The 14,816-nt window shown below is 39.1% G+C and overlaps 1 protein-coding gene across 11 annotated transcripts in view; it reads left to right on the forward strand.

Annotated features, from left to right (window-relative positions):
* HNRNPC (heterogeneous nuclear ribonucleoprotein C) overlaps positions 1 to 8,177 on the forward strand; it is a 45,113-nt gene extending 36,936 nt beyond the window's left edge. For 9 of the 11 annotated variants that reach the window (XM_043471274.1, XM_043471269.1, XM_043471278.1 and 6 more), the window contains 4 exons: positions 6,076 to 6,236; positions 6,811 to 6,924; positions 7,167 to 7,327; positions 7,427 to 8,177. In XM_043471274.1, coding sequence (XP_043327209.1) covers positions 6,076 to 6,236; positions 6,811 to 6,924; positions 7,167 to 7,327; positions 7,427 to 7,510 — 520 coding nt within the window. In that variant the 3' untranslated portion in view covers positions 7,511 to 8,177. The remainder of the gene's footprint in view (positions 1 to 6,075; positions 6,237 to 6,810; positions 6,925 to 7,166; positions 7,328 to 7,426) is intronic. The other 2 variants (XM_043471277.1, XM_043471280.1) reach the window with 1 other exon arrangement.
* Positions 8,178 to 14,816: the final 6,639 nt, after the last annotated feature.

Genomic DNA, 14,816 nt, shown 5'->3' on the forward strand with positions numbered 1-14,816 from the left:
TGAAGCTTCTTGTAGTCGACTCCTTCCTCCACCGTGTCCCCTGACGATCACAAATCTGTTTTCACAGACAACTCCTTTAAAGAAATTTTATTGTAAGTGAGAGAGGTATAGTCTGACCTGGCTTGACAACATGAGAATTTAATAATGAATGATCTTATGTGTTTCTAAGTTACTTACTTACTTCTAACTTACTGTTTATAAACAGTATTTATCATAAATGTTGTTCATTCGCTCAGTTGCTATGACCACATGGACTGAAGCTAGGCTTCCCTGTTCTTCACTATCTCCCAGAATTTGCTCATACTCAGGTGTATTGAGCCAGTGATGCCATCCAACCATCTCATGTCCTCTCACCCTCTTCTGCTCTCAGTCTTACAGCATCAGGGTCTTTTCCAATAAGTTGGCTCTTCACATTAGCTGGCCCAAGTACTGGAACTTCAGCATCAGTCCTTTGTATGTTCATGATTGGTTTCCTTTAGGATTGACTGGTTTGATCTCCTTTTGTAGTTTTAGCCTTTAAAAAAAATTGGACCACATTGACAGTTTAAGACATTATCTTTTGGAAACATCCAGAGTAATATTTGGGAGTGTTTATAAAGTCGCTCAGTCGTGTCCAATTCTTTGCGACCCCATGGACTGTAGCCTACCAGGCTCCAAGTCCATGGGATTTTCCAGGCAAGAATACTGGAGTGGGTTGCTATTTCCTTCTCTGGAGGATCTTCCCAACCCAGGGATCGAACCCGGGTCTCTGGAATTGTAGGCAGACGCTTTACTGTCTGAGCCACAAGGGAAGCCCTATTGAGTACTTCATGACAATTGAGTAATAGTGTAATTCTTTGAAAGTTGAGCAGACTTGAAAAGATTTCCATCCATCACATGGATGGAAAGTTTTAGAAACAGTTATTTTTCCTAATACTGTTTTGGGTCTAGTCCTGTTTCAAAGGACTCAAAGCAATCTGCGTTCTATCACCCAGATTATTTTAGGTGAATTTTCAAATTGCCCTCCCATGAAACATAGTTTTAGATTAACGTAGATTACCAGTGAATCCATGAAGAAAATTCAGTATAGTTGCTTAACTTAAGCGACTTCATATTTTAATCAAATGTATCATTGACTTAGCCAGAGTACCTCTAAATACTAATATCACCAGTACTTTTCAAATGAAGATTAGAGTCAATTATTGATTGCTTTCATTGATTCTACAAATATAGAGGTTATTGATTCCTGCTCTTTGTAAGTATCAGTGCGTGTGGTGTTCCCCAACTTTGATCACTGTTCTTTGCGCAAGGTTCTTAAACCTTACAGAGGTAATGATAAACCTTTGTTTTTCTGTGGTTTTTTTGTTTTTCCTGTTTATTTTGTTTTCCTGTAGCTGAAAAGAAACTCAGTTAAAATTTGATGTTTTGGTTGCCCTTATATATTGAATGAATCCTGCACAGCAGACCTGTTTATCATTAAGTCCCTTAATCATTTTAGTTGAGCAGTACTTGCTGGTTTTAATTTTAACTGTCATACAGACGATCTGTATCCTTAATGGACCAAAAGAGCAGTTTAAAGAAAGTTAAGGACTATAAAGTACAACTGTGTAAATTTACATTAGTAATTGGCACTCTTCCTGTAAATTATGTTATCAGAACAAGTGTTTATAGTCATATCCAGTTTGGTTTCTCCCAGACTAGTCAAAGGACCGTTTGTGGAGGGGTGCCTACAAATAACAATTAGAAATTATTTCTTAATTTAGAAATAAAACACAAATTACAAGAATTTCACTAGTGGATTTATTTTAAAGGTCAACAGAGTAAATTTCACATCATGAAAACAGTGGGTTTGAAGGTGAATACTGATACATCATAGCTTTATTTTAATGTAAACCTGAATTAAACATGTTACATAGTCACGAGGGAAAGGCTTCCTCAGTAACTCAGATGGTAAAGAATGTGGGAGACCTGGGTTTGACCCCTGGTTTGATTCCTGGAGTAGGAAATGGCAACTTACTCCAGTATTCTTGCCTGGAGAATTCCATGGACAGAGAATCCTGGCAGACTGCATATAGTCTGCTACTGCTAAGTCACTTCAGTCGTGTCTGACTCTGTGCAGCCCCATAGACGGCAGCCCACCAGGCTCCCCCGTCCCTGGGATTCTCCAGGCAAGAATACTGGAGTGGGTTGCCATTTCCTTCTCCAGTGCATGAAAGTGAAAAATGAAAGTGAAGTCGCTCAGTCATGTCTGACTCTTAGCGACCCCATGGACTGCAGCCTACCAGGTTCCTCCATCCATGGGATTTTCCAGGTAAGAGTACTGGAGTGGGGTGCCATTGCCTTCTCCGATATATAGTCTATGAGGTTGCAAAGAGTCGGACATGACTGAGTGACTAATGCTTCATAGTCATTTTTAGCACTTTTCCCTTAGGTAATTAAAGGCAACAGTCTACTCATTCATAAAATAAAAACTTTTGAGATTTTAAGAAAATACGGACTATTAAAATTTTATTATGGTAAACTTTAGAATTTTTTGGTTCTTAAATTATGTGTTTAAAAGAATTGTATACCATAGTCTTCAGTAATAAGTTTCTAAAGAGTATAATGTTCAAAGATGCCAATTACTGAAGGCCTTGATTTTTTAATAATTTTTATTTATTTATTTTTAACTGTTGGGTCTTAGTTGCAGCACATGGACTCTTTCCTTGTGGCACGTGGGCTCTGTAGTTGCAGCATGTGGGCTTTTAGTTCCCTGACCAGGGGTTGAGCCCACGTGCGCTGCATTGGAAGGCAGACTCTTAACCACCAGGAAAGCCTGGAAGACTTTGATTCTTGAACAGTTTCTTTAATTCTGGCATTCATGAGTATCAGTAGTTGATAACTGCTTCATCCACACAAGGCCAGGTAGATAAATGTTGTAAAACTCCTTTTCTTTGTAGAAAATCTGTACAGCATAATGTTACATAATGTGTTGATATATTGGGAAACTTAAAATTGAAGTTGTATAAGTTGTAGATTGTTGTAAATTGAAGCATTCACAGAATTTTAGCAGACAGTTTGAGGGAGTGTCTGACATCCTAAAGCCCCCCCAAACATAGTAGCCTATAAAATCTGACCCTTTTCTAGGAAAATCAAAGGTAATCAGGAAGAAACTTCATCTTGAGATTTTTCTGTTGCAAATGAAAAATAATATAGTGGGAGAAAAATATTTCCTAACCCTTGAATGAAATTATAATGAGATTGTGTGTTTAAACTGAATTTGATGTCAGTATTGTAAGGGGGGCGGTAATCTTAATAGATTGCCTAAATCTATCCAATTTTTAGGACCAGAAACAGTTATGGTTCATTAAGTAAACATTCTGGAGAATATAGGTTTTTGCCAATACTTTATTCTAGTTGTTTCTACTTTGATAGTAGTTAAGATGTATTACTAATCAGGTTTTCTGAGGCCAGAGGTCATTGAAGAAGCTTGCCTTTGAATGCCTGTACATTAATAAAGGCCTTGTAATGCTCATGTTTTAGCTTGGAGATTAGGATAGAGGGTGGTTTTTTTTTTTGGTCTTCTCTGTTAGATTATTAGCTAATGTGTGTCCAGAAGTGTTTTGCTTTATTTAAAATGATACTTTAGTTGTCTTTTTATTTTGACTAGATTTTATACCAACACTTGGTGTCCAGGTTCTGAACTCAGTGGAGTCACAATTCTCTTAAGTGTTCAATGCTTGTTCTCTGGTAACAATGTAACTTTCATGAAGACTTTTTAATGGCTTGGGCTTTGTAATTGGAGAATTCAGCTCTTTCATTAACCTCCTGTGATTTACTATATAACTTTCTTGTGGGGGAAGTAGTTACTTTGTTTGTACCTGGTTCTTGAAGCTGTTATAGAAAGCTTCCTATTATCTAGTCTATAACCATAAAGATTATCTCAGTAGGTGTGGTTTTTCTCTTTTTTCTCTTTCTCATGTTTTCACATTGGTGAGCTTTGGCATCTTTTAAGGCATGGTCTACTTAAACTTCCTTGGAGGAATCTTTGTGAGTTTTTTGAGAGCCCATTTTTGCTTAAGCAGCAGTTAAGTTCTGTGACCCTAAAAGCCCTTCAGCATAACCAGTTGATCTTTTAAAATACATTTTTCTTCAGAGAACTAAAGCGTTTGACTTCCTTTGTATTCATGATGCTATTACATAAATCAAAAACATACAGTGTTTCTTCATTTTTGTTACAGTGATATATCCCCTGGTAAGATGAAGTAGTATGGTTCAAAAAAGAAATTAAGTGCCTTAGAGCGTAGGGAATCCGGAATGGCTAGTTCATTGGTTTGGAGACTGAGGCCAGTGAGTGAATGGGTTGGAAGGTAGGTTAGACCTCTAAATCTAACAGGGCTCAGGCATGAGCTGTTTCATGCCTAAAGGTGTGGTAACTCACTTTTTTACTCCCAGAAATTGTACAGAGTATCACAAAGGAAAGTAGCTTCTGAACACTGGTATTTTATAGTTTCTGGATCATTATGCTTTGGAAAATTTGGGGCCAAAAGACAAACAGCTTTATGTAGAAAAGGAAGAAGAAAGTAGTTACAATAAAAAGTTACTAAGTAGCTCTTTTGGTAATTCCCATAAATGGATTAAAACTGACACACAGCTCAGTTAGTACTCTTCTACTGAGAAGAAACCTCTGCAGAAGCATGAGCCTATTTCTGAATCAGAATCTTAAACTTTCCTATTTCCTAGGATTCAGACTTCCTTATTGGACTTAAAACAAGGCATGACTGTTTTAAAAACTTACCAAGGGTTGATTCGTTGACACATGGGAAATCAGTAACTACTGTGTTTCAAGAGGAAGGGTATAGGGTGGTCAGTACTAAAATCTTTAGGATTAATAGTAAGTTATTCCCTCACTTACTTGGCAGTACACACATACTCTTAAATTAGGAAGATGTTCCTGTCATACCTACTTGTCTTGTTAAAACAGAATAGAAACATTTTTATATTGTTAAGGTTGAGCAGAAGAAAGAATTGTTTGTGAGACTGCAGAATCAATGTTCTCACTGCCAGGATTGGAGACTGTTACAAATTCAGAGAAAATTAGCCACTGATGAGGTGTGTAAGAGGGAGATGGATCACATTATATATGGGTTTTAAAATTTCAGCACTTTGAAGTTAGGCGGGGGAACAGTTGGTGGATTGTTCTTGGCCTTGGAGTCAATAGCTAAAAAAGTTCAGAGCTAGAATTACTAGTTTTATTCCTACTGGTATGTCTTAACTTATGCCCTACAGGCTTTTGTAAAAAGAACAACATGAAATAAAAACTTTCTGGAACTACTGTCCTTGTGGGAAGGTTTTTGTTGTATTTTTTTCTCTTTACAAATGTAAGCACCTGTACTATGCCATCACTTTGGTATATCTTTAGCAGTCACGGGAATACTTACTTACTCAGTGGAAGCAGCAGTTGAAAAATCTGTAATTTTTGAGAGCTAAGTGTGTGCTGGGCATTGAATTTAGGCACTAGTGAATAGTGAACAAGATAGACAATACCCTCTGTTGGAGCTTTGAGTGGAGCTTATGCTAAATGTTGTTAGAATTGATAGTGGTATGTACACCCAGCTAACCCATATGAAGTGCCTGTTTATATAGGCCAAAGGCAGTTAATCATGGAAGTTATATGGTTCAACCTAATATTACAAACTAGTGATAATTATTTGTATGCTTCTGTGGGTGAAAATGCCAGGGATTTAGCTAATAATAGCTCTGTTTGCAAAGTTGGTTCATTGCAGTCATTTGTGAGTACTTTATTTGCTTATAATATTACATATATGAAAGGAATAAGATCAAAGGCAAAGGCTATTCATTGTAAAAAGTAAGGTTCTATCAGTAATGCCATTGTACACAGGAACCTTTATGTCCAGAGCTTAAGGCAACCATTGTATGTGTATGTTTGCAGTTGCAGTATTAAAAAGAATAAATTGGCCTTTTGAATGAAATTAACCTAGCAAAAAGAAGTGATTGCTAGATGATTGACAATAATATATCATTTTATAAGGATACAGTTGTTGGAATCTTCCTGACTTAGTTGTGAAGAAATTCTGTTTTCCTTTTATCCAATAGGATGTACAGTTACCCAGCACGTGTTCCTCCTCCTCCTCCTATTGCTCGGGCTGTAGTGCCCTCAAAACGCCAGCGTGTATCAGGAAACACCTCACGAAGGGGCAAAAGTGGCTTCAATTCTAAAAGTGGACAGCGGGGATCTTCTTCTAAGTCTGGAAAGTGTAAGTATTATTACTGCAGCTTTCTGGTTCTGATATTTCTTATATGTTGAAATTCAGAGATCAGCTCAGTTAATAATATTAAAAACTTTTATAATGTTTGTACAAATAACTCGGTGTAATCAAATAATGGAAGATGAGAAAATAGTGATTAAGGGGCCAGCTCTAGGCAGCCTTCTGTCCTTAAGGCCTTGGTAATTTGAAAAACTCATAAAACTCATTAGATTTTAAGGAGTTGCAACACCCATTCAGTGTATAAAAATAATGTTGCTAAAACTAGAAAATGCTTTAAAATAGAATTGAGGGGTTTTTTTTTTAAGCAGGCTTACAAAAGTAATAATGCTGCTGCTAAGGGAATAGATTCATTAGATTCAGTTTTCAGCTAATAATCAGAAGATCAGTGACACCCCGCCCACCCCACCCCATTACTAGGACAGTCTGGTATAGATAGGCTCCATTGTCTCTCCAAGGATCTCATGTTGACTACTGTTATATAGTCTAGAAGGGGAATGTGTTTGGTTATCTGGTAGCTTCTGGTACATTTGATTTTAATCTAGGTTTTTGTTTTTATTAAAAGTGAAAGGAGATGACCTTCAGACCATTAAGAAGGAGTTAACCCAGATAAAACAAAAAGTGGATTCTTTACTGGAAAGCCTGGAAAAAATTGAAAAGGAGCAGAGCAAACAAGGAGGTAAGCGGTCCTGTTACTTGTTGGGTGTGAAGTAGAGCTAGTTACCTAAGCTAGTTGCAAGTATATGTTGAAATAGTGGGGTATAAAGCAACTGAATATGAAACTTGTGGCATTTGAATTGGGAAGGGCATTTTGTGGGAGGATTTAGATTTGTGCTGCAGTTCTATGATCTGTTAGTGGGGATTGTCTACATCCTGTGGACATTACTTGCCCCTAGACAGACTTGTCCTTCTCATCCCCAGTAGAGATGAAGAATGATAAGTCAGAAGAGGAGCAGAGCAGCAGCTCCCTGAAGAAAGATGAGACTAATGTGAAGATGGAGTCTGAGGGGGGTGCAGATGACTCTGCTGAGGAGGGGGACCTACTGGATGATGATGATAATGAAGATCGGGGGGATGACCAGGTGAAAACCACGGGAAAGGAAAGAAAGAGGTGGTGGAGGGGGGGTCAGGGACACATGGAGTGCCTCTAACTCCATCCTGTTTGTGTCTGTTTCTCACAGCTGGAGTTGATCAAGGATGATGAAAAAGAGGCTGAGGAAGGAGAGGATGACAGAGACAGCGCCAATGGCGAGGATGACTCTTAAGCACATAGCGGGGTTTAGAAATCTTGTCCCATTATTTCTTTACCTAGGCGCTTGTCTAAGATCAAAATTTTCACCAGATCCTCTCCCCTAGTATCTTCAGCACATGCTCACTGTTCTCCCCATCCTTGTCCTTCCCATGTTCATTAATTCATATTGCCCTGCGCCTAGTCCCATTTTCACTTCCTTTGACCCTCCTAGTAGTTATGTTAAGTCTTACCCTGTAATTTTTGCTTTTAATTTTGATACCTCTTTATGACTTAACAATAAAAAGGATGTATGGTTTTTATCAACTGTCTCCAAAATAATCTCTTGTTATACAGGGAGTACAGTTCTCTCCATTCATACGATAGTTGCTTCCCTAACTACAAAGGCAGTCTCGTTAGTTGAGTAGACCCTGAGAGCAGCTTTGAGTTAGAGGTATGTGTGTTATACCCCACATAAGAGTGCTATGTGGGGCTGTTCAACACAAATGTAACAATGTATTTTTGTGAATGAGAGTTGGCATGTTAAATGCATCCTCTAGAAAAATAACTAGTGTAATAGTCTTAAGATTTGTTTTCTAAAGTTGATACTGTGGGTTATTTTTGTGAACAGCCTGATGTTTGGGACCTTTTTTTCTCAAAATAAACAAGACCTTATTAAACCAGGAATTTGGAGAAAAAATAAATACCCTGATTTTTTTATTTTTGTATTTTATAATTGTTTACTTCAAATTCTTTGTTTCACAGCAGCCTTCACAAAACCCCTAGAATGTACTAGATATATTTATCTTTGAGTCATAATTATTATGCATACCAACATACACTTCAACTTAGGTTTCATTGGGGTGGGTGTTGAATCACAGAGACAAGGACTCGGATTGAAGTGGAGATTTGTTTGCAAAAATGGCTTTTAAAGCCTAATGAAAAAGTTTGGGAACATCCTTAAGCCTTTTCATCAATGTTTTGTGATCCAATTAGCACCTTTTTTGAGATTTTTGTTGTGTGCTGAATTGTTTCATCCTTAAGTAGAAGAGGTTCAAATATGTCAAGAATGAAACAGCTGGAGAACGAAACTTGTCTTTTCTTCCATTTTGTTTTTTAATTGCTGTTTATAGCCCCAGTTAGCGAATGGATTCCGAGTCTGTGCCTGTCAGTCACAGACACTGACACTGCCCGAGTCAGTGTTTACTGAAAATTGTAGAGCTCTCTTTTCCTGGTCTTCTGTAGTCTGTTCCTACCTACAAAACTGCGAGGACAGTGTCACACATTTATTTTACTTTCAGTTAATTCAGTCCATGCAAGCTAATTATAGGCATGGTACTAATTAGCACCCAAACTTGGACTTATTAAACCGCTTTCAGGTTTGTGATGCTTGCCTTGTCCTGAAAGGCCCTTTTTATTCATGTTTCATGCTTCAGTTTTTCTGGCAGGAAGGACAAAAACATGGTTAGTTTGGGCTGTTAAAACTTATGCAAACCTTGGATTCCCCAGAAAGTTGCTACTGTTTCAAAGGCATTTATATACAACTTGGTAGGGACAGAAGTCATGTCCTATTTATAAAGGTTCCATAAATCATTTTATATAACAGGTGACAAAGGAGAATAGAAGGGAAAGGCTGAACTGTGGTCTGCCCTTGTATCTCATATCACTGTATACAAGTAGGTTTTGTTAGATACCTTGGTCAAAAATACTTCTCTAACTACCTTGTTTTATATATTCTCATATGTTACACAAACTCAGAATTTAGCACACAACTGATGACAAGAAAATAAACTAGATCCTTAGAAGAAGGGTCAAATTTCTAGGTCAAAGTTCTAAGATGCTAATAAAAGCTGTTTTGAGATTGCTAGCCATCAGTATTTTAAAATACTGGACCACTTAGCCCAGGCATGAAAGTGTCTGTTTTTCATTCCATATGAAACCAAATATTGAAAACCTATGGAAAGCTCAATACAAAGTAAAATACAGTGTTGCATTTGCTTGGATATAAAATTTAGAATAATGGGTTTTCTCAGTATACCATGAAATCTAATACCCTTGAAGCTTTAGGGTACTTTTATTTAGAAATCAATTTTTAAAATGTACTTTTTCTGAGAACACATGGCTGGCCTGTGACCACACTGACTGACCATTGTTTAGTCGCTAAGTTGTGTCCACTTCTTGGCGACCCCATGGACTGATCACTGATGAACTAATTTTATTTTCAGGAGAGAACCAGGACGCATCATTACTGACTATAACTTGGGAGAACGAAGGACTTAGCCACATTAAAAAGTTCTGTACAGTTGACCTTTTTATTTAATATGAGGAAAATTCAGCTGCACCGGTATAAAGTGGGGTTTGAATTTTGGGACCCTAGTTAAGATCACCTTGACCAAGAAAATGCATTTCAGTTGAATTCAGAGGGGTCAAAGAAAAAGTAGTATCCTGATTACTTGTAGAAACTAGTTAACAGTAGTAAGCATGTGTGACAGAAATGAGGGTGATGAGTAAATCTTATATATAATAATGCAGAGTGGGGATACTAAGTAACTTTAAAGAGTCTCCCTTGTTTTATCAGTGCTGTAACTCAAATAGAGAACAGGTATTTCTACTGTGATGTTTGAATAATAAGGGACATTATGTTGGAAGATATTTAGTGTTTGGAGAAACATTAAGGATAAAGTAAAAATTGGGCCAGTTAAACTGTAGAGAAAAGGCTGGGTATAGATGGCTACCTGACTGGAATGGCAGAATTTTAGATGTTTAGAGAAGAGATTAGGGATTTCGAAGGTTCCAAGTTATTCTAATTTTTATTAATCAAATTTATCAAGGAGAAAGCCTCAAAACAGTAGCTGGTTGTGTCAGTAACTTTCAAGTTTATAAAAAAAATTGTAGAACCCCAGTTATGAAAAGTAGGACCTATTTAGAGAGTGTTAAAAGTCCTATTGTGAGCTAGAGTGGGACTCTTTCCCCCACCACTTGAATTAAAACTACAAGGCAGGTTAGGAAGAGAGAAGGGATAATGTAATGAGGAATATGCCAAAAAGACAAAACAAGTTAATGGGAAGGAGTTGTAACCTAAGACATACAGGGAATAAGAAGCTGCTGCCCCCCCCAAAAAAAAAGCACAGTCCACTGGAATTTTCTGAGATGATGGAAATGTTTCATCATGCATTGACCAATATGGTAGCCTTGTGAGTGAGCCTTTGAAATGTGACTAATGTGGGGAATTCCCTGGCAGTCCGGTGGTTAGGATTCTGGGCTTTTACTGCCAAGGACCTGGGTTCGATCCCTAGTTTGAGAACTAAGGTCCCACAAGCTGTGCAGCCTCATCCCCCAAAATGTGAGGAGTTGGATTTTCATTTTAACTTGAGTAGTCACATGTACTATGTGACTGCCGCCTTGGGTAGTATTAGAGAATATTGAGCAGTGTTTAAACAAGTAATAGATAACTGATTACTAACTCAAACTTACATGAACAAATGCAACTGTTTCCAAGATGTTCCATGTCTGGAGTTGAAAATTACTTATTACTGAGCCCCAGGCACTAACATTGAAGACTTCCCTAGAACACTGAACATTACCTAGAACATCCCTTGACCCTAAATTGAATATTTCCCTAGCATAAGGACATCTACAACCGCAAGCCTACTCTGTTGTGTAATCTACTCTTGGGGAAAATCCACCATTTTTCTTCCCATCTGTCCACCGAGTACTGGAGTGGTTCATGGACCTAATCGTTGGAAAAGTGCATTGTTGAAAAGTGCCAGGTTAAGAGCTGAATAATTTGTAAAAATTATTCTTTGTTAGGATAGAACAGTGACTGCATTCTTTGACCCAGTGCCTTGAGGCTGTGTGCGTGATTCATGAGAAGCGCCTGGCTGTACCATTGCAGGAATGTCCAAAGAAAAGTCTCTCCCAAAAGGACTTATTAATGTGGAGGGAGTTGATGACACAGATTGACCCAGACAAGCCCCAATAATGAATGGATGGTGTGACTATGAGACATGTTGGGGGTAGGAGGAAAGTGAACCTGTTGATTTCCAGCTTGGTCCTTGGTTAACAGCTTTACTAGTTTCCATCCAGACTTAGAAGTCTTATATTGGACTTTGATGTATGGACATTTTTGGGGTTTAGGGGTTTTTTTGGCCTGTTTTGTCCCTGCCTTGAAGGATACTTGCTCCTTCAAGCAGAGTTAACAAGGTCATACTTCAAACACCCTGTTAGTCTTTCTGGGAGAAATCAGCCTAACCAGAGAGCTTGTAGTGGACCAGGTAGTCTGCTGAATAGCAGGCTAGAGCCAGCTGCCAGCCCAGCCTCACCCACAAAATTTCTCTCCCTGCTTGGAACCTGTGTTTTACTTTTTGTTAGTTTCCTGATCCAGCCAAACCTGACCTTTCCTCAAAATTTTATATGCACTCTTCACAAAAGTTGTTGGGTAGCAGCAACTAGGTCATTCTCAGAAGTTGCTGGGGTTTAGTTGCCAGGAAGTTGTCTGCATAACTGCAGAAAATCCTGTGGTGGCCTGTACTGTCCTTTCCAGGTGCCCCATGTTGGACTGACCTTCCAACTACAGGTGTTTCAGCCCTGCCTTGGGCAGAGTAACCGCCTTTGACAGCATCCTCACTTTGTTTTCTCATGACACTTTGGGAGATGGACGACCTCAGTGTTTGCATTCCGTCTTAACCTGGGCATACAAACTTGATCCATCCTGGTGGGGCCTGCACCTACCTGGGTACATACCCAGGGCCCTGCTGCCTCCCCCCTCCACCTGGGATCAGGCACATGGCAGCACACCCCTGCAGTTGTGCTTTCTTGTCCAGTGTCCACCTGAGTGTAAGTATGGACATCTTCCTTCGAAATACTAACACCCCCAGCAGAGTTCCGCACTTCAAGGATTCTGCAGTCTTCACACAAGGGACTCGAAGGTTTGTTTTCCATAAATCTCTGCAGAACTTGGAAAGCTCTGTCTTAGCTTTGGTGTATCTGGAGTCATTTTTCAACTTTTCCCACCAAGATGGCAGCCTCCTGCCTGTCTTCTGTACACTTGGTTTTCATTTTGCCTCCCTTGGAATGCCCTTGGGTGTTTTTTCATCATTCATTCCCTAGCCATGTTCTCCCCCTGCTCTCTTTTTTGGCAGTTTTGTGGCAATCTTCAGTTGTTTTCCTTAAGCAGTATTGACACCTATCAGTTTCAGAATATCCTGGCACAATTCAGTTGCAACATGGGCACACCTTTTTTTGTAAGAAGTATGCTAGTGAAACATCAACCAAGGTTAACCACACATGTACATTTGCATCTAGCTCATGTAAACATAATTATTTGCTGTTTAGAAATAAAGATGATACACCATATATTAATAGCTGGTGTTAAAGCCCATGTGCCTTCTAAACAACTGTTGTGTTTTTTTCTCGAAATCTTGACTGCCGTCATCCCAGGCCAGGCTACCGTCACCTTTCTCCTGGCTTGCTCAGTAGCCTCGTGTATAATCATACCCACTGTGATCCTTTTCTAGTCCACTTAACTACACACCAATCACAGTAGTGTTTTCAAAATAAAATGATGGCACTTTTCAGCTTAAACCCCCCTGGCCTTACTTGCCCTTAGGATAATGACAAAACTTCTTAACAAAGTGTTCAGTTTAGTCACTTAGTCATGTCCTGCTCTTTGTGACCCCATGGACTGCAGTATGCCAGGCTTCCCTGTCCATCATCAACTCCCAGAGCTTGCTCAAACTCCTATTGAGTCAGTGATCCCATCCAACCGTCTCATCTGTCATCCCCTTCTGTCTTCAGTCTTTCCCAGAGTCAGGGTCTCCCAGTGAGCCAGTTCTTCACATCAGGTGGCCAGAGTATTGAAGCTTCAGCATCAGTCCTTCCACTGAATATTCTGGACTGATTTCCTTTAGGATTGACTGATTTGATCACCTTGCTGTCCAAGGGACTCTCAAGAGTCTTCTCCAGCACCACAGTTCAAAAGCATCAATGGTCTAACCTTGCCTGTCTGTCCAGCTGCTCCACCATATACTCCTGGTCTTGTCTTTTTCAACCATATGGAACTTCTCTTTGTCCCCCCTACTCCCCATGCTCTTCTCCCTCCACCTTTACTCGTTTGTCCAGTTACCTTCTGTTCATCCTTCGAATTTAGCTCAGGTGTCACTCCAGGAATCCTCCCTACCTTTCCTAAGTAGACCAGTAGGCTCTCAGAACCAGGAATCTTTGTAGCACTGATTACACAACTTGTATGATTATTTGATTAATAAGTTTTAGAGCTGAAACAATAAAAGCAGGAACCACATCTATTAATGCTCACCAATATATCCCAAGTGCTTAACAGTATCTGACACAAAAAGACACGTTTGATGTATGAATGAAGAAAGGAAGAAATGAAGGAGTTAGCCTAGTGTAAGGCAGTCTTAAAAACAGCCAGCAGAAATGCCAAGCAAGGCTGAAGAACTGACTTCACAGCACACCTGGAAGAATGTTGTAATGCCTATGCCTGTCTCAAGGAAGTGCTTTCCTAACAGGTGAACTTCAGTGCTTTTGCTTGCACCATTTCACAGTCCTCTCCCAATGTCAGCCACTAACAAGTCCCGTAATAATCGATCTGATGCCGAGAATGAGAGAGAAAGGACATTATCCAGAAAGATGGATGTACCCATTGCAATTAACCTGTCTTTCAATAAAGTCCAGTTTTTCTTACATGGCCCACTCTCACCTTAGTAAGCAGCTCTCCTACTCTTCAACACCTGCATTCTTTAATTTTTTAAATTAAAGTGTATACACACACACACACACTATAAGGTGCATACATTTTAAGCATATAGCTTGACTGTTGGTAAAGTGAACATGCCTGTTTAAATACCACCCTGATCAGGATATGGAATGATATCAGTACCCCAGAAACCTTCATGCCCCCTCCAGTCATTACACCACTAGGTAACCACTATTCTGACTTCTGTCACCATTAGATAGGTTGTGTCTCTTTTTGAAGAATGTATGGATGGAATAGTATTGTGGAAGTTTGGGCTTCCCCAAGAAAACACTTGGATGCAGTAGTTTATTGAGGGATTGATCCTGGGAGACAGGAGTAATGAAGTGGGGAGAGTTAGTTAAGGAAAAGCCAATATAAAGGTGTGTTATTGAGACAACATTGTAATGCTTTCCAGAATCGTCTGAGAAGTGGGAAAATAGAGGCTGGAATACGCTGACTCCTGTTCCCCATTAACTTACATGATTCTGGGCTATAATCAATCTTAATAGGCTCCAGCAGCACTGAAGGACATTTGAACTATTTTCAGTTTGAGATGGTACTGTTATGAATATTCCTAAACCTGTCTTTG

The sequence above is a fragment of the Cervus canadensis genome, chromosome 6, assembly GCF_019320065.1.
Source record: "Cervus canadensis isolate Bull #8, Minnesota chromosome 6, ASM1932006v1, whole genome shotgun sequence".
Lineage (NCBI taxonomy): Eukaryota > Metazoa > Chordata > Mammalia > Artiodactyla > Cervidae > Cervus > Cervus canadensis.